This window comes from Dermacentor variabilis, chromosome 3, assembly GCF_050947875.1.
Source record: "Dermacentor variabilis isolate Ectoservices chromosome 3, ASM5094787v1, whole genome shotgun sequence".
NCBI lineage: Eukaryota > Metazoa > Arthropoda > Arachnida > Ixodida > Ixodidae > Dermacentor > Dermacentor variabilis.
The window spans coordinates 203,802,064-203,821,175 of NC_134570.1; the positions used below are offsets into that span (position 1 = coordinate 203,802,064).

General features: G+C 50.4%; 1 protein-coding gene across 1 annotated transcript; it reads right to left on the reverse strand.

Annotated features, from left to right (window-relative positions):
- Positions 1-9,251: 9,251 nt before the first annotated feature.
- LOC142574995 (organic cation/carnitine transporter 2-like) lies at positions 9,252-10,367 on the reverse strand. The gene has a single exon (XM_075683972.1). The coding sequence runs from the start codon at positions 10,365-10,367 to the stop codon at positions 9,252-9,254; it is 1,116 nt and encodes a 371-aa protein (XP_075540087.1).
- Positions 10,368-19,112: the final 8,745 nt, after the last annotated feature.

Consider the following 19,112-nt stretch of genomic DNA (forward strand, 5'->3'; position numbering starts at 1 on the left):
CTACAGTGCAAGACAAAGAACAACCTACCTCGACGTGCTTCTCGACGGCCACGCAGTCACCGCCTTTGTGGACACAGGAACCGACTACTCCATTATGAGTGAATCCTTCGCCGCCCAGTTGAAGAAAGTCCAGGCTGCACGGAAAGGCCCTCGAATTCGGACTGCTGGAGGACATCTCATAACGACGACTGGAATCTGCAAGGCCCGAATTACATTTCATAACCGCGCCTATACCCTGCCACCTTCGTTATCTTCCCCAGTGTTCACGAGAAGTAATTCCCGGCATGTACTTCCTGAACCAAACCGGCGCAGTCATCGGCACGAAGTCGAAGTCGATAACGCTATCTGAAGATCAAGCAATACCGTCGGTAAGTTCTTGTAATCACCATGCCTTAAATGTGCTCGAAAGTCCAATCAGCATCCCGCCTCACCCCAGCATCGCCATTTCCGTCGGCACCGAAACACCTGCAGACGCAGAAGGCGTCATCGAGGGTTATCAACGTCTGCTGCTCAACCGTGAAATTTGCGCTGCAAGAGGGATCGCTCAACTGCACGGAGGAAAAACGAAAGTTAAACAGTCAAACTCCGTACAGGAGTTAAAACACATCAACAAGGGCGTGACGATTGCATACACCGAGGAAATTGTGGAAAGCAGCAATGCGTTTGTCCTCTCGGATTCTGCCACATGTACCCCGACGATCATACCTCCCGAAGCCGATTTCGACACAATTTTAAGTCCCCCCATAAGTAAGAAGCAGCAGCTCAGAAGTCTTCTCCAACGATACAAACCATTCGAGAAACACTAATTGCAAAGCATCGCATAATAATCGAAAAGTGCGCTCCACCACTCCTGCAGAGCCCTTACCGAGTTCCGACACGAAAACGTGAAGCTATAAGGCAACATGTCGACGAAACGCTGCGCAACGGCAACATCTAGCCTTGTAAAAGCCCGTGGGCATCTTCTTGTAGTCTTGAAAAAAAAGAACGGAAGCCTACGTTCCTGCGTCGATTATCGCCGACTGCACAAGACCATGAAGAACAACGTATACCCCCTCCTACGGATAACCGACGCACGGGACTGCAACGCTAAATACATCTCATTGATGGGTCTCAAGGCGGACTACAGGCAATAGAAGTCGACGAGAGGGATCGCGAAAAGACGGCTTTCATCATGCCAGGCAGCCTTTATGATTCAAGGTCATGCCATTCGGACTGTGCTCGGCACCGGCGTTACAGCGCGTGATGGACACGGTGCTAGAAAAATTGAAGTGGCAGGCCTGCCTTGTTTATTTCGATGACGTCGTTGTTTTTGCCGGAAATTTCTACAGTCACCTTAGGCGGCTTGGAATAGTTCTAGAGGCCATCAAGTCATCAGGGTTCACTGTAAGCCGAAAAAGTGCCGCTTCGCTTACGATGACCTTCTATTCCTTGGTAACGTTATGAGCAGATTTGGTGCCCGCTCCGACGGGCAGGAGACATCAGCCATCGCAAAGTTCCAGCAGCCCACTGACGAGAAGGCAGTGCGTGGATTCCTTGGCATATGTGCCTACTACAGGCGCTTTGTCAAGGACTTTTCACGCATCGCTCAGCCGCTGACACATGTAACTAAATGTGATGTCGAGTTGAAGTGGGAACAACGCAAGGCGACGTATTTCGAGTACTCAAACGATGCATATAGCCGCCACCGGTACTTGAGCACTTCGACTATGACACCAATACAAAAATCATCACTGACTCCAGTAGCCTAGGCCTCGGTGTAGTCCTAATCCAGATGAAACACGGACCTAAACGGGTGATAGGTTACGCTAGCCGGTCGCTATGAAAAGCCGAAAACAATTATTCTACGACCGAAAAGGAATGCCTCGTGATGTATAAGGCTCCAGCAACATTCCGCCTTTACCTATACGACAGGCCATTCAAAGTCATGAGCGAGAATCACTTGTTGTGTTAGCTTGCGAATTTAAATTACAATTCAGGACGCCTGGCGCGGCGGAGCCTTGTTTCATGAATGTACTGCGCTTACTGTTACACTGACGGAACTAATGGACGAACATAATGAACAGAACGTCGACGTACGTGGCCCAGACTACCAGCTTGGATACTGTTAAAAACACTTATATGCAAGTTAATGGGGGGGGGGGGGTGCAGGGAGATATAGAAAGATATGACAATTTGGCGACACGCGATGATGCGGTGGGCCGAAAAACGATCCTTCCCTTGTACCCGTTTTGCCAGGCAAGCTTAACCTGAGCTTCGACGCGCATGATTGACGGAGTGCTTACGCACTTCTCTTTCTTTTGCTATCGCAACATATATATATATATATATATATATATATATATATATATATATATATATATATATATATATATATATATTGCAGCTACGCAATCTGCGCCCAACAACGTTGACGATGAAGACGACGACCTCGTGTGTGCAAGCGAGGGTGCTAGAGAAGAAGAAGCCTAAACTGAACGCTTGTTCTAATTGTCTAGATTAAATACTGCTCTCCGGCTTTGTCTCAAGTGAGCCGTGACACTGGTGGACGTGCCGGGTATCGCATCATCGCCTAATGATAGGGACGACTCCTGCGAGTAGCCCTGCATCCAGCTCTTCAAGACATCATCCACGCGTCGAGACATCTGTGCACCGCGGAAGCCGCCGCCTGCAAGGGCTGTGCCCGGAATTCGGTCTCTTGCAATGAACTTCGTCAGCGACCTCACCGACTCAGGAAATGGCACTTGCAAGTCCAACACTAGTGACTGTCCAAAATAATCTAGTCCCCACAAGCTTCCACGGTGACGCCCACGAAGACGCCGAAGACTGACTGAACCAGTACGAACGCGTAGCTAAGGTCAATAAGTGGCGTCCTGACCAGAAGCTTTCCAATGTGTACTTCGCTCTTGAAGGCAGCGCAAGGACGTGGTTCCAAAACCGCGAGGCACATTTGACAACGTGGGACGAATTTTGCCGTCGGCTACTTGACACCTTCGCAAGCACTGATCGCCGAGATAATGCACAGCGCCTTCTCGAGTTGCGCATTCAGAAGCCGAAGGAAAGTGTCGCCATGTTTGCCGAGGACATGTCTCGTTTGTTTCGCCGCGCGGAACCCAACACGCCGGATTCGAAGAAGCTGAGCCATCTCATGCGCGGCGTCAAACAACACATATTCGCTGGTCTCGTGCGTAACCAGCCTACAACAGTGGAAGAGTCCATTAAAGAAGCCACAGCAATCGAGCGGGTGCTCCAGCAGCGTTGTCGGCAATACGAACGCCTGGCTAACGATGCGCCTGCAGGAGCCGCAGTACTCACAGTGACAGACGAAACCTCGCTCCGTCAACTGATAAGAGACATTGTGCGCGAGGATATTGCGAAGCAAACTGTGACACCGAAGGAATTTACTGTTGCTTCGGTCGCTGAAGTTGTTCGCCAAGAAATTCGGCGAGCATTAGCATCTCCTGAGCCACTCCCTGAACCATGTCCCGAGCCGTGCTTCGAGCCACGCGCATATAGCTACGCAGACGCTGTCAGTCGCCCGCTTTCTACTGTGCCGGTACAGCGGTACCACAAGCGGCCACCTATTGCTGCCTGGATACAGAGGGAGCATTTCAGGCGACCCCAGCTTCGCAGGACCGACGTATGGCGCACTGCTGATCGCGGACCATTGTGTTTTCAATGTGGCGAACCAGGGCCCATTTATCGTTTTTTGCCCTCATCGCCAGGGTGGCATCCAGGAAATGTCACCTGCCACTCCACGACAGTTTCCAGAGAGACATCGACGCTTCGACGACAGTGTCACTCGGGAACAAGGCAGCCCAGCTAACCTCCGGTCGCGCTCGCCGTCTCCGTTGCGTTATTCTTCGCCGAACCGTCGCAGTTTCGCCGACGTGGTGAGAGGCCGCTCTACCAGCCCACGGCGGAGAAACTGAAATCGCTGACCTCTGGGGGGAAGGTTGCAAGTCGTCGAACAGCCGAAAGCCCCCAACATTACGGAGAAACGAGCAGAGCAACCCGGAGAAACGGAACGCCGACGAATTTGTGAGTGCCGACATACTCTTAACGATTGATGGGCCCGACGTGACAGCTTTAGTCGATACTGGCGCAGACTTTTCGATAATGAGTGAGCAGTTGGCAGATCGGCTTAAGAAAGTCAAAATGCAATGGACGGGCCCTTATATTCGGAATGCCGGGGGCCAGATAATGACACCTACAGGAAAATGTACTGCACGACTCCAGATAGGAAATATAGCTTTTGTCGTCACTTTTATGATTCTAAAAGAGTGCTGCAGATCACTCATCCTTGGAATGGACTTCTTGCGGGAGTACGGTGCCGTGGTTAACATACGGGACGGCGAGATACCCTTGTCAACTAGTACGGAGACGAGCCACGGCGAAGAGCGCCAACGTACATCATTACGTGTCGCCGACGACGACGTCTGCTATCATGCAGTCTTGTATCCGTCAGCTGCGGAGAACACTTTAACAAGGACGGTGTAGCCGAACAACTAACTGCACTTCTCTTCCATCAAGGTGTTGCCATCGCTCGCGGTATCGTCAGCCTAATCGGTGGTCGTACAGAGGTACTTCTGACAAATTTCACCAATGAACGCCGGCAGATCAGTAAAGGCACCGCTGTGGCATACTTTGATGAAATTGACGACGTTCAACACTGCTTTGCTGTAAAAGAGGAATCGACCACCGATACCATGCCACATGCACCCGTCGTCGACGTTGACCCAGGTTTAGCGCCGCAACTGAAACAAAGCCCAGATTGTTCTCAAGGCACCTGTCATCATTCTGCCTACGCAACAGTGTTCTTTTTAGAAGGAACTTCTCTTCAACAGGGAAGAGATATCTACTAGTCGTCCCTAAAACTCTCCGCAATGAAGTTTTGCAGGCCTGTCACGATGAAGCTACCTCAGGTCACTTAGGCTACAGAAGAACATTAGCACGGATAAAAGAAAAGTATTACTGGCAACGGCTCGCAGCACAGGTGAAGCACTACGTTCGTACGTGCCTTGTCTGTCAGCGACGAAAAGTACCACCTACGAAACCTGCCGGACTATTACATCCCGTTCCAGTGCCGGAAACATCGTTTGCACGAATTGGGATGAACCTTTTGGGCCCATTCCGAATATCTGCTGCCGGGAATAAGTGGATCATAGTCGCGACAGATTACCTCACGCGATATGCTGAAACCAAGGCATTTCCTAGCAGCACAGCAGCCGACGCCTCACAGTTCTTCATCGAAAACGTCGTCCTGAGGCACGCTACTGCAGCGGTCATCGTAACCGACAGGGGAAGCGCGTTCACGGCTGAACTTTTGCGAACTGTACTCACCCTCAGTGGCACGGCACACAGAAGGACGACAGCCTACCACCCGCAAAGCAATGGGCTTACGGAGCGCCTCAACAAGACTCTCGCAGACATGCTGTGCATGTATGTCGATGTGGAACACAAGAGCGGGGACCAAATATTACCCCACGTAACATTTGCTTATAATACGGCTCGGCAAGAAACAAGAATGACGCGATTCAGTCTCCTACACGGTCGAGAAGTGACTACAATGCTGGATGCTATGCCTCCTCATGATTCCAGCGATTCCGAGGAAGACGCCGCAGTTTTTACAGAGCGCGCCGAAGAAGCAAGACAGCTAGCGCGCGTTCGCATAGCTAGCCAGCAAGACCGTGATGCCCGACGTTACAATCAACACCATCGATGCGTCGTCTATCAGCCCGGCTAAAGAGTCTGGGTTTGGGCTCCAGTACGCCACCGAGGCCTCGTGGAGACACTTCTGCGCCGATACTTCGGACCGTACAAGGTTCTACAACGCCTTACCGACATCAATTATGAAGTCGTTCCTGACAGCTCATCCTGCTCGAGGCGCCGTCAGGACCTGCCTGACACTGTGCACGTGGTGCGCATGAAACCTTATTTTTCTGAATGACATGGACACTCGCTGGTTTGCTGGACACCGGATGCTACCCGCCGAGCATCGGGACGATGCTCCTTCTGGAGGGGGCCAAATGCCGAGACGCCATCTGTGCCCAATAACGTTGACGATGAAGACGACGACCTCGTGTGTGCAAGCGAGGGTGCTAGAGAAGAAGCCTAAACTGAACGCTTGTTCTAATTGTCTAGATGAAATACTGCTCTCCGCCTTTGTCTCAAGTGAGCGTGACAATATATATATATATATATATATATATATATATATATATATATATATATATGTATATATATATATATGTATTCGCAGCACAGCAACTATGCCGACTTGAAAATCAGCTCTTGGAGGGGCAGCTAGCTTTTTTCTTACCTTTTCTAGGTATGCAGGCCCAACGACCAATCCAAATAAATGTGCAGATGAAAGACCATATGAAGCCACTTCGAATATGAGAAGTGGCGTGGAGCGCCCATTTATGACTTCATTTGATACGCAGACACCATTAGCCAACGATACTTCGAACAGCAATCATAGCTGCTATCCGGTGTGTGCTCCCATACACATGGTACGATGCACGTGATCACAATAAACAGCTGCTTGGAACAGAATCGACCGCCACTTCGGCATCTGGTCATCTTTTCTCCTTCCTAAAAGCTAGTACCGTAGTCATAGCGTCATACCGCCTAAATCGCCCATTTTCTATCTTGAAGATATGCAGCTTTACTTAGAAAGCCTTAAAAAGCGCAGCTGTCACATAATCATTGCTGGTGATTTCAACTTACCAGGGATTGATTGGTCCACGCTTAGCGCTCAGCCTCGCGAAGATGCTCATTGTGAACTACTTCTAGAAATAGCTTTCAGTAAGGATTTACAACAGGTAGTTCATGAGTGCACACGCGTAGTTGGGAAATCAAGATCTGTATTAGACTTGGTGTTCCTCGACGGGCGATTTGAAGACTACGACTTATCGGTTGAAACCGGCCTCTCGGATCATAAGCTAGTTTATGTGGAGATAAAGTCACCGCTCTATACCCGAAGGCTGGTAGTACTACGCATGTTCTGTGCTTCGATAGAGCCGATGACACAAGCATTATTGATCATCTTTCGCTGTGTTTTGATGAATTCACTTCGACGGATGACGTCAATGCGATGTGGATTGCGTTTAAAGATATCGTTTTTTACTGCGTAAACAGATTTGTGCCAACTGGGAAGAAGAAAATAAATAAACGGAACCCGTCGATAACAAGCGAAATTATACATTTAAAGCGGAAAATTAACCGTGAGAGACAGAAGTCAAACAAAGATCATAATAAAATTTCGGCGCTAAGCTCTATATTGCGCACAAATATGGCTGCTGCTAAAACAAATTACTATGACGTGACATTAACTAATTTTATGAAGCACGATCCGCACCGTTTTTGGCGCCATTTGTCGCATAATAACGAAGCTCCAAGTGTCATTGTCGCTAATGAACTTGTGTCGGGCAACTCGCGTATGGCAGTATGTTTTAATGATTGTTTTCAATCTGTCTTTACTGACCCTTCTGCAGATGGTCTTTCTGCCCTCTCTCTAGAATCCCCGTACACATCACCAATGCCTAATATTCAGGTTTCGCATGAAGGCATTGTAGCTCTTTTGCTTAAAATTAACGATAAGAAATCCGTAGGTCCAGACGGCATACCAAATGCCTTTCTGCGCAGATATGCGGAATGGGTAGCGCACTATCTAGAGATCATTTTTATTTCTTCGCTGAAACAAAAACGGGTCCCAGATGACTGGCTGGTCGCAAAAGTGGTTCCGGTTCACAAGTCTGGTGAAAGTCAACATATCGGAAACTATCGGCCAATTTCACTCACGTGTGTATGCTGCAAGCTACTTGAACACATAGTTTCAAAGTCAATCTACACCTACCTTGAAGACAAGAAAGCTTTTTTTCCCAACCAGCACGGGTTTTGACAGCACCTTTCGACTGTCACACAGTTGACAGTTGACAGTTGAGTGTAATTATGAGATGAACTCAACAATTCTTACCGTAGCTGAAACGATAAAATACCTAGGTTTAACAATTTCGAAAGACTTAAGTTGGAAATCACACATAGACAGAATTTGTGGAGCTGCAGAAAAAAAGTTATGGTTCCTTCGCCGAAAATTAAACCTAGCAACGACACCCGTCAAACTACTTGCATATTTAACTTACATTAGACCAACGTTAGAGTATGCCAGTGTCATTTGGGATCCGTTTCAATCCGGAATTATGAACCGCATTCAGAAGATGCAGAGAAAATCTGCAAGGTTCATTCTTTCCCGGTATTATCGTACTGACTGTGTTTCCGAAATGCTTCGGTTGCTTGATTTGCCTCCACCGGCTCAACGACGGAAGTTAGCTCGACTTAAATTTCTTTTTTGTTATCAAAAGGCCACTGCAATATTGAAACCACGCCCTATCTTGCGCCCAGGCAGGCTAGAAACGTCAGATCAAGCAATCATTGCATGTTCTCAATTCCAAAAGCATATCTGGACATGTACGCTTATTCATTTTTTCCGCGAACGATTAAGGAATGGAACAGTTTGCCGGCGTCTGTTTTGCAGTCGAGTAGCATTAAAATCTTCGAGGAACACGTTAAAAACCTTTTATGAAATTTAATCTCAGTGGTGCCATGTAAACATTGTCACACTATTCTAGAAATACATACAATAGTCTTTCTTTTATGCTGCTTCCAATATCACCGTCACAATGTCAGAAACATGTATTTCTTAGCCAAACTATTGTATTTGTATTTCATTATTTGTTTCGCATTGTATTTCCAACATTCATTGCTTAATGTCCTATTTTCGTTTGTAAAGTGTTTACATTTTTTACGCCATTTGCATACCAGCTGTACCCACTCTGTTACGGCCAAGACGGCCAACAGTATTTCAAAATTTAAAAAAATACCTTGCTTCAACGAAGCTGCTTTAAGCAGCATCGCAGCAGTCTTTAAGTCCTTGTACACTTTGTTTTAAGGCGCGTTGATCACGCCACCTACTGCGTGGGATCCCTTCGAAACAACTTGGACGTGTCTTTGTAAGTGTTTCTTCGCTACAGCAGCGTCAGAGCGTGTCTCTGCATGTCAGAAGTGTAACCATATTTTTCAAGGAGGTTGTTCGGGTTTTGCGATTTGAAAGCATGCGAAACAAATAGAGTTCACAGTAAAGGATCAAGCATGGCTAACATTGACAAGTACGATAAAAATATACACAAGTCAGGACATAGATTTAACACGTTGGTCGTAAACCAGGCCTAGCGAGGGACAACGTACACTTATCACGGCTTCAACACCGTGTCTTGGTCTGCCGCCTTGTGCTTGGGCTCTGGCGGTGGTGAGGCATTGCTCCGCAATGGTGATTTGACTTTGCGTGCCTTGCGAGAACGCTTCCCTGCGCAAGACTGCTTGGCGGCAGTGTTCCCCGGCGTAAGGGATTTCTGCATATTCTTCTTGCGCTGCTCTGGGTTTAAGCTCGTCGGGGATGGATCCGCCTGGCGCTTCTCCACGAAAATTTCTGGCAGCCATTGGAGGGCCACTGCGCTCAGGAGAACCAGCAGTGTCATGAGCAGGTTGGCGGAAGTCTCGCTTCTGATGTAGGCTAGCTCCTCCAGAAAGCCTACTGCCAGCACTCCGAGACGTCCAACGGCATAGGAGATAGCCAAGCCCAAGCTCCTGACGACGGTGGGAAACACATCGGCTGTGTAGCAGTAGTTCACGCTGAGCGTGACGGCAGACATACTCACTACGACAGTGTTGGCCAGTGCGAACAGTGCAGTGACACCGGCGAAATGAACGGCCACCTGGAATACCATGACGATCCCCAGGAGACCGAGCGCAATGAAAAAGGTCTCGCGTTGCCCGTGGCTGTGCAGATGCCGCCAGACGATGGCGTAAAGCACCGCCTGCAGGAAGGTCCCCACGGCTAACCACAAGTCTTCAGTGGCAACGTCACGCACTAGCAGGCCGTAGTAGGTGAAGTTAACGCTAAACCAGCAGAGAACCACCGCGAATGCGCGCCGGCGAAACGTAGTCGTCATGGTAAAGGTGTCGCTGGCACTCGACGCGGCGGACGCGGACTCGATCTTCTTGAGCTGCTCCCTGAGAGCCTTGAATGTGAGGCGAGCCTTGTTGAGGTCGACGCCGTTGGTCTTGGCGGCCAACATGACGACGCGCTCTGCAGACCGCGCCCTCCACGTCGCCATAAGCCAGCAGGGTGACTCGTCGAGCAGGTAGCACCAGCACACGAGCATGGCCGTTGGCACAACGAGGAATGCGTGCGCCAGGTTCCAGTGTGGTTTCAGCAGAGACATCAAGCGTAGTACAGGTGACACGGTCGTCATACCGATGGCCGTTTCAAGGATTCCGTAGAGGGCGCGTCGCTCGTTGCCAGTCATCTCATAGAGCAGGATGAATATCAGCACCTGCGCGGAGCAACTACAAGCCGCCACGAAGAACCTGGTCACCACGTACATGATGAGAGTTTGCGAGAATGCACAGCCGATGCTGAAACATAGCAGGGCGAGAACGCAACCCAGAATTGCGGGCCTCCGACCGACCCTGTCGGCGAGCAATCCGGCCATCGGCACGCACAGTGCTGCGCCCAGCATGTACGCCACCATGATGACCTTGAAGAGCCAGACGTGGCTGCATACCAGGTCCCACCGGCTAATGATGCTGTCTCCCTTGCTGACAGTGTCGTAGTCCCATTGCTGGCAGGGCACCAAGTGGCGCTCCTCGTCATCATGCTGCACAGAACAGTGGAGCGCTACTAAGCTACAAATTTCAGTCTTTACACTTACATTTTGTTCGACGTTACTAATATCCCTGTCACTTAAGCAAACTTAAGGACACTTTGAGCGAGTACACTTTGCGCTATTGTCATTCGCGATTAACGTGTTGTGTTTAATGGCGCAAGGGCCAGCTATGGCCAATGAGCGCCATGACACATGGTAATATATCGTCTTTGTTTTCTGTATGAAATGATCAAACGAGTTGCAAATGGTAGCTATAATGTGACTGCAAAGAGGCCTAAAAACGGGTTGCTGTGAAATGCATAAAATAATGACACGTGTACTTCTTTATCGGGCGACCACTTCTCACCGCGTAACAATGTTATGGCACAGCGCAGGACGCGCCTGCATGTAAAAGAAGTTTCTGGAAAGTTATCGATGGGTCCATCCACTGTCGTTCCCCGCAACTTCTGTAATCTGATTGCACGTGTGCACGACGCGAATAATATAGAACTTTGTGGAAGGCACGAGGGTCCTGGAACATTCGACGACTGATCTATAAAAGCCGACGTGCTTGACCCACTCATCAGATTTTCGACGATCGCCGAGTGTCTTCGCCGCTACCGTTGTTCTATGAGTATAGCCTGCTTTTGAGGGCACAAGTTCCCGCAATAAAACGCCAGCTTATAAAATCACAGTATGGCTGCCTTCTTCACCGCCACTACTACGTGACATCTGGTGGAGGTGCTTTACGTTCTTGTACCGGACGCCCCCGACAAGCTGTAATTCAAGCCAACACCAACAACACCACCAAAAAAAAGACAACACCAACGTCGTCCGAGAACATCGAGCAAGCCGCCGGCTGCAGCAGCTGCCCCGGAACACGGAATTCTACCAGAGACGACCAAGAAGATCGTCCGAGAAGATCGTCCAGAGACGACCAAGAAGACAGCCCCAATGGCAGCCTCAGCGGCTCCAATAGTTTTGCAGCAACCCAGGGAGCCACCGACGTTCCGCGGTTCCACATTTGAGGACGCGGAAAGCTGGCTGGAGACGTATGAGAGGGTCGCTACGTATAACAGTTCGGACAGCGACGACAAGCTGCGACACGTCTATTTCGCATTAGAAGACGCCGCCAGGACCTGGTTCGAGAATCGATAAGCCACCTTAACGACGTGGGACCTGTTCCGAAGCGGCTTCTTGCAAACATTTACAAGCGTCGTGCGAAAAGAGCGAGCCCAAGCTCTACTAGAAACCAGAGCGCAGCTGCCAAATGAGACAATCGCGATCTTCACGGAGGAGATGGCCCGTCGTTTCCGGCACGCTGACCCGGAAATGTCGGAGGAGAAAAAAGTACGCTTCCTGAAGCGGGCCGTCAAGCAAGAACTTTTCGCCGGACTTATAAAACCCACCGAAGACTGTAGCTGAGTTTTCTGCAGAGGCATCGACGATCGAGAAAACTCTGGAGATGCGCACCTGGCAATATAACCGCCAGGGGCTCACGCCGCAGTACGCTATGCAAGGACTGGGTTCCGAAGACCTTCAAGAGACCATCAGGGCCATTGCGCTCGAAGAATTCCGCAAGGTCCTGCCTTCGTCGCAGCCTCAAGTGGACTCGATCGCAGACATTGTGAAAGATGACGTTCAGCGATCACTTGGGGTTTCTGAGGTGCAACCTCAATTAACGCAGCCCCAGTCAGAAGCGATGACCTACGCCGCCGTCACACGCCGTCGAGCCCCCCCCCCCTCTCCGCGACCGCGCCAGGACCCTGTAACGCCGCAATTCCATCGTCCGCCGCCACCGCCGCCGCCAGCCCGCCCACCCGTCGCCCAGCGCACCTACGAGAGGAAGACGGACATTAGGCGACCCCCGACCGCCGCCCGCTCTGCTATCACTGCGGAGAAGCCGGCCATGTGTACCGCCGATGCGCATACCGCGACTTGGGACTGAGAGGGTTCGCCGTCAACGCGCCGCGTCCACAGCTTGGGGAGCGCCCACGTGACATCGCCGATTACCTAGCCGACACTCAGTGGAGCTCTTGATGACCGTCCCGTTCGCCGTTACCAGGCCGCTACCTGTCGCCGCACCACCGTCCATACACTGGCCCAGCCCAGGGCCGCTCAGAGAGCCCATATCCGGAAAACTAAAAGCAGCAACCGATGGAGGTGCCGTTGCTGTTCGTCGAACTGACGAAGATCCTGCGCCGCAGACGAAGACGCCGAAGAAACTACCTCGACGACATAACGACACGCCGCCGTCCCGACGAAGTGTGGAAGCAAAGAATCCGACGACGAAAGACGACCTGACGACGTCCCATACCAGCTACAGGTCAACGCGACACAGCCGTGATCCGATGCCAAGACCTAACTGTAAGGCAAGACAAAGAACCACCGACCTCGACGTGCTTCTCGACGGCCACGCAGTCGCCGTCTTAGTCGACACAGGGACCGATTACTCCGTCATGAGTGGACTCATCGCCGCCCAGTTGAAGAAGGTTAAGACTGCATGGGAGGTCCCTCAGATTCGGACCGCTGGAGGACACCTCATTACGACGACTCGAATCTGCACGGCAAGAATTACCGTTCATGCCCGGACTTACCCTGCCACCTTCGTTATCCTCCAACAGTGTTCACGAGACGTCATCCTCGGCATGGACTTTTTGAACCAACACGGCGCAATCATCGACCTGAAGTCGAAATCGATAAGGCTGTCAGAAGACCAAGCGATACCGCCGGAGAGGTCTCGTAGTCACCACACCTTGAGTGCGCTCGAAAGTCAAGTCAGCATCCCGTCTCGCTCCAGCATTGTCATTTAATTCGGCAGCAAAACACCTGCCGACGTAGGTAGATGTTGGTCACCCTCGACGTATCGAGGGTGACCAACATCTACTGCTCGACCGTGGCATTTGCGTCGCAAGAGGGATCGCTCGACTCCACGGAGGGAAAACGGAAGTGGTGCTAACCAACTTCAGCCAAGAGTTCAAGCACATCAGTAAGGGCACGGCAATGGCGTACATCGAGGAAATTGTGGAAACGAGCAATGCCTTTGTCCTCTCAGATTCTGGCGCATCTGCTCCGCCGGCCATAGTCCCCGAACCAGACTTCGACGTAAATCCAAGTCTCCCCATGAGCAAGCAGCAACAGCTCAGAAGTCTTCTCCGACGATACAAGGACTGCTTTTCGACGTCATCGAGGATTCAACAAACACCAGTTGCAAAGCATCGCAAATAACCGGAGAGTGCACTCAACCACTCCGCCAGAGCCCTTACCGAGTTTCGACGCCAGAACGTGAAGCTTCGAGGCAACAAGTCGACGAAATGCTCCGCGACGACATCATCCAGCCGCCGAAAAGCCCGTGGGCATCTCCTGTTGTCCTGGTGAAGAAAAAGGACGGAACACTACGTTTATGCGTCGGTTATCGTCGGCTCAACAAGATCACGAAGAAAGACGTATTCCCCTTCCATGGTGAGACGGCGCTTTGGATCGGCTCTGCAACGCCAAATATTTCTCGTCAATGGACCTCAAGTCTGGCTACTGGCCAATAGAAGTCGACGAGAGAGATCGCGAAAAGACTGCCTTCATCACGCCAGGCGGCCTCTACGAGTTCAAGGTCATGCCATTCGGACTTTGTTCGGCGCCTGAAACGCTCCAGCGCGTCATGGACACGGTGTTAGCAGGATTGAAGTGGTGACCTGTCTTGTTTACATGGATGACGTTGTCGTCTTCGCCGGAAATTTTAACGATCACCTTAGGCGGCTTGCGACAGTACTAGAGGCCATCAAATCATCAGGGCTCACTCTGAAGCCAGAAAAGTGCCGCTTCGCTTACCATAAGCTTCTGTTTCCAGGCCACGTCATCAGCAAATCCGCAGTGCGCCCCGGCCCGCAGAAAACAGCTGCCATCACAAAGTTCCCGCAGCCCATCGACAAGAAGGCAGTGCGTAGATTTTCTGGCATGTGTGCCTACTACAGGCGCTTTGTCAAGGACTTTTTCGCGCATCGCTGAGCCGCTAACGCATCTAACCAAATCTGATGTCGAGTTCAAGTGGCAAACGACGCAGGCCGACGCATTTCAAGAACTAAAAAGACGCATGCAGACGCCGCCGGTACTTGCACATTTCGACGAAGACGCCGATACCGAAATCCACACTGACGCCAGTAGCCTAGGCCTCGGTGCCGTCCTAGTCCAGAAGAAAGACGGACGTGAACAGGTGATATCTTATGCTAGCCGGTCGCTGTCAAAAGCGGAAGGCAATTATTCTACGACTGAAAAGGAATGCCTCGCCATTATTTGGGCTACAGCAAAATTCCACTCTTACCTATATGGCAGGCCATTCAAAGTCGTCAGCGACCATCACGCGTTGTGTTGGCTAGCTAACTTAAATGACCCTTCAGGACGGCTGGCGAGGTGGAGCCTCAGACTGCAAAAATATGACGTCACGGTAATCTACAAGTCCGGACAAAAATACTCAGACGCCGACTGCCTATCACGTGCCCCCAGCGATCCCCCGCCGGAAGACGACGCCTTCCTTGGAATAATAAGCGCAGAAGACTTCACTAAACAGCAACGAGCAGACCCGGAGCTAAAAAGCCTCGTCGAGTATTTGGAAGGGAACACCGACGTAGTACCTAGGGCATTTAAGCGCGGATTGTCTTCGTTCACATTACAAAACAACCTGCTCGTAAAGAAGAACTTCTCACCAGTCCGCGCCAGCAACCTTCTTCTTCCGTCAACGCTGCGTCCAGAAGTACTGTGCGCCCTACATGACGATCCAACCGCTGGGCACCTCGGATTCTCCCGAACGCTGTCGAGGATACAGGAAAGGTATTACTGGCCGCGTCTGACCGCCTGCGTCGCCCGTTACGTCAAGACATGCCGAGACTGTGAGCGACGCAAGAGACCACCGACAAGGCCATCAGGATTACTACAGCGGATCAAACCTCCTTGCCGACCATTTCAGCAGATCGTGATGGATTTGTTGGGACCGTTTCCGGCGTCAACATCCGGAAGTGGATCGTCGTGGCGACGAACTATCTCACCCGCTTCGCTGAAACTAAAGCTCTATCGAAAGGCAGCGCAGCCGTAGTGACGAAATTTTTCGTCGAGAACATTCTGCTGCGGCATGGTGCCATAGAAGTCCTCATCACCGACAGAGGAACAGCGTTTACAGCAGAGCTCACCCAAGCCATTCTGCAGTACAGCCATACAAGCCACAGGAGGACAACTGCCTACCACCCGCAGACGAATGGTCTCACGGAGCGCCTGAACAAGACCCTCGCCGATATGCTAGCAATGTATGTCGACGTCGAGCACAAGACGTGGGACGCGGTCCTGCCATACGTAACCTTCGCTTACAACACGGTGGTGCAAGAAACAACACAGATCACGCGGTTTAAGCTGGTTTACGGCAGGAACACGACAACGACGCTCGACGCCATGCTGCCGCACGCCAATGAGGAGGAGAATCTTGACGTCGCTCCCCATCTCCAGCGTGCCGTAGAAGCCCGACAGCTCGCCCGCCTACGGATCAAGAACCAGCAGCGTACCGATACCCGACACTACAACCTCCGACGACGCTTCGTCGAGTACCATCCCGGTGACCGTGTTTGGGTTTGGACCCCTATACGCCGACGGGGACTGAGCGAAAAACTTTTGCGTTGCTATTTCGGACCGTACAAGAGCATCCGACGTATTGGCACACTGGACTATGAGGTCGTGCCAGACGGCGTTTCGCTGTCACAGCGGCGCCGCTCACGACCTGAAATAGTCCACGTTGTGCGACTCAAGCCGTACTACCAGCGTTAATGAACTTTAGGACTTCGCGTAAATGAATTTGGACTTTGTTTCTTTTCGTTGTTTTGGTACTCTTGTGTAATAAGTGTCCTTTCGTGTTTCGCTCTCTTATATTTTCAGCATCAGGACGATGCTTTTTAAGAGGGGGGTAATGACACGTGTAATTCTTTATCTTTATCGGGCGACAACTTCTCACCGCGTAACGAATGTTATCGCACAGCGCAGGACGCGCCTGCATGTAAAAGAAGTTTCTGGAAAGTTATCGATGGTTCCATCCACTGTCTTTCCCTGCAAGTTGTGTAATGTGATTGCACGTGTGCGCGACGCGAATAATGTAGAACTTTGTGGAAGACACGCGGGTCCCAGCGATTACTCCGGAACATTCGACGACTGATGTATAAATGCCGACGCGCTTGACCCGCTCATCAGATTTTCGGCGATCGCCGAGTGGGTTCGCCGCTGCCGTTGTTTTTTGAGTATAGCCTGTTTTGAGGGCACAAATTCGCCCAATAAAAGACCAGTTTCTATAATCAGAGTTTTGCTGCCTTCTTCACCGTCACTACTACGTGACAATATATAGGCATCAAACCAATATCAATGACTCATGATATCAACTATGAGCATAAAAAGTTGGCTACGCGGAAGTGATATAATAAAATGAAAACAAGCACTACTGCCTGCGCAGGACTTTTTGAAGTAAAGGGCTGAGGCACGTGCTGGAAAAATTTGTTACTGCGGCTACTGCCTCGAAAGCGAGACTGTTCTACGCATGACCTGGCCAAATTGTTTCTGATATAATAACTTCATCTGAAAAGCTAAAACCTGTTTTCAGGTTAAAAAACGGTTTGTTACTGAAAATTCTGGATGGAGTCGCATATGCTGAAGATATGCAGAATTAAAGTAATATTTCCGCTCACTTTTCCCTCCGTTTTTAGCTCATTTTCCGCCCTGCACGGTATGAGAACTTGTAGAAGTGCAAGGCTGTCACCACACCATCGGCATGACGGAGGATCACTTCCAGTCAGTAGCTAAGAGTGCGTGCCGAAGGTAGCACCTATTCTTAATCGAAATAATAGCACTTCCTTGTATCGTGCTGTTTTCTCCAATATTCATTAGCGTAATTTAGGTTTCATTAGCTGTAAAACTTGTTGGATTCCTGAGTATCCCACTGTTTCTGCCAGTGCTTCAAGATATGGCGCAAGTATGGTTTATAGTCTGAGGTTGTAATGAGTGTGTAAGAAGCGCTGCTCTAACTACAGCTGCCTCAAGGGCTTTGCAACTGCCTCCCCTCGGCTTTGGTAAGGATGCGGCTGGCATACGCGACGACGTACTCTTCGAAGCTGTCCTTGCGTTGTGGAAGAACAGCGCCGAGCCCGAGCCCGCACCACTAGCATCCGTATGGAACTCAGTTGGAGCAGGCGTTGAAGTGTCGCAATACTGGACCCGAGGTGCGAACGCATCGCAGTTATTGGAATGCGTCGTCGCATGCGGGTGCCACTAAATGTAGTAGGATCGCGCTGCCGGATAACGCCAGAGCAGACGATGGCCGGGGGCACACGAGCAGCAGCCTGGGACGGTCCCGGATCATCCTTTTCAATAGCTAGTGGTAGCGTCCGCCAGTGGAGTTCCGGGATGTCGAAGAAAAACGCCGCACCTCCACCAAATATAGCGGCAGTGATCGCCTGGCAGCACTAGTTCTAGGTTTGTAGCGGTAGCCTGAAACAAGTCGGTGCTATAGCGAAACGGGCAAGCAAGCGCTACTCGTCGTCGTCGTAATTTTGTCAGCTCAATGCCCACTGTCCAGTGCCTTCAGTACATCTCAAAGAAGGCAAAGACCCTTCCTGAATTTTAGGCCTATAGGTCTGATATGTTGTGTACGCAAAGTCTTTGAGGAAATGATTAATCGCCACTGCATGTATTTTCTTGAAAGCAACAAAATACTCAAACCCTGACCGTGTGGTTTCAGGAAACGTAGATCTGCAATAGATCACCTGGTCTGCATGGAGGCAAGTATCCGTGATGCGCTTGTGGACAAAAAGTTTTTCTTTTCAGTATCTTTAGATATGAAGAAGGCGTGAGACACAACTTCCCGCTTTGGAATCCTCCGTGACCTGTCTGAAATGGGATTCTGAGGCAAGTTACTGAATTCAATCCAGAGCTACCTCTCCCATCGGACGTTTCGTATTAGAGTTGGTAGCATTCTGTGTCATTATTTTACGCAAGAGGCTGGTGTGCCACAAGGTGGTGCACTGAGCTCTACCTTATTTATGGTCAAAATCAACTCGCTCCAAACTGTCATGCCAAGTACAAAGTTTTACTTTGTATATGTGGATGACATCCAAATGGGTTACAAATCATGTAATCTCAGTATCAGCTAGCGACAAGTACAGCTTGGCTTAAATAAGCTGTCTAATTTGGTGGACGAGAATGGTTTCAAACTGAAGCTCCCCAAAAGTACGTGCGTCCTCTTTTCCAACAAGAGAGGTGTATGGACTGCGAGATCCCGGTATATACCTTCAGAAGGAACAGCTTACCTGTGAGCTTTGAACATAAATATTTAGGTGTTGCCTTAGACAGTAAACTCACATTTATGTCCCATCTGAAGTACCTTCCTTA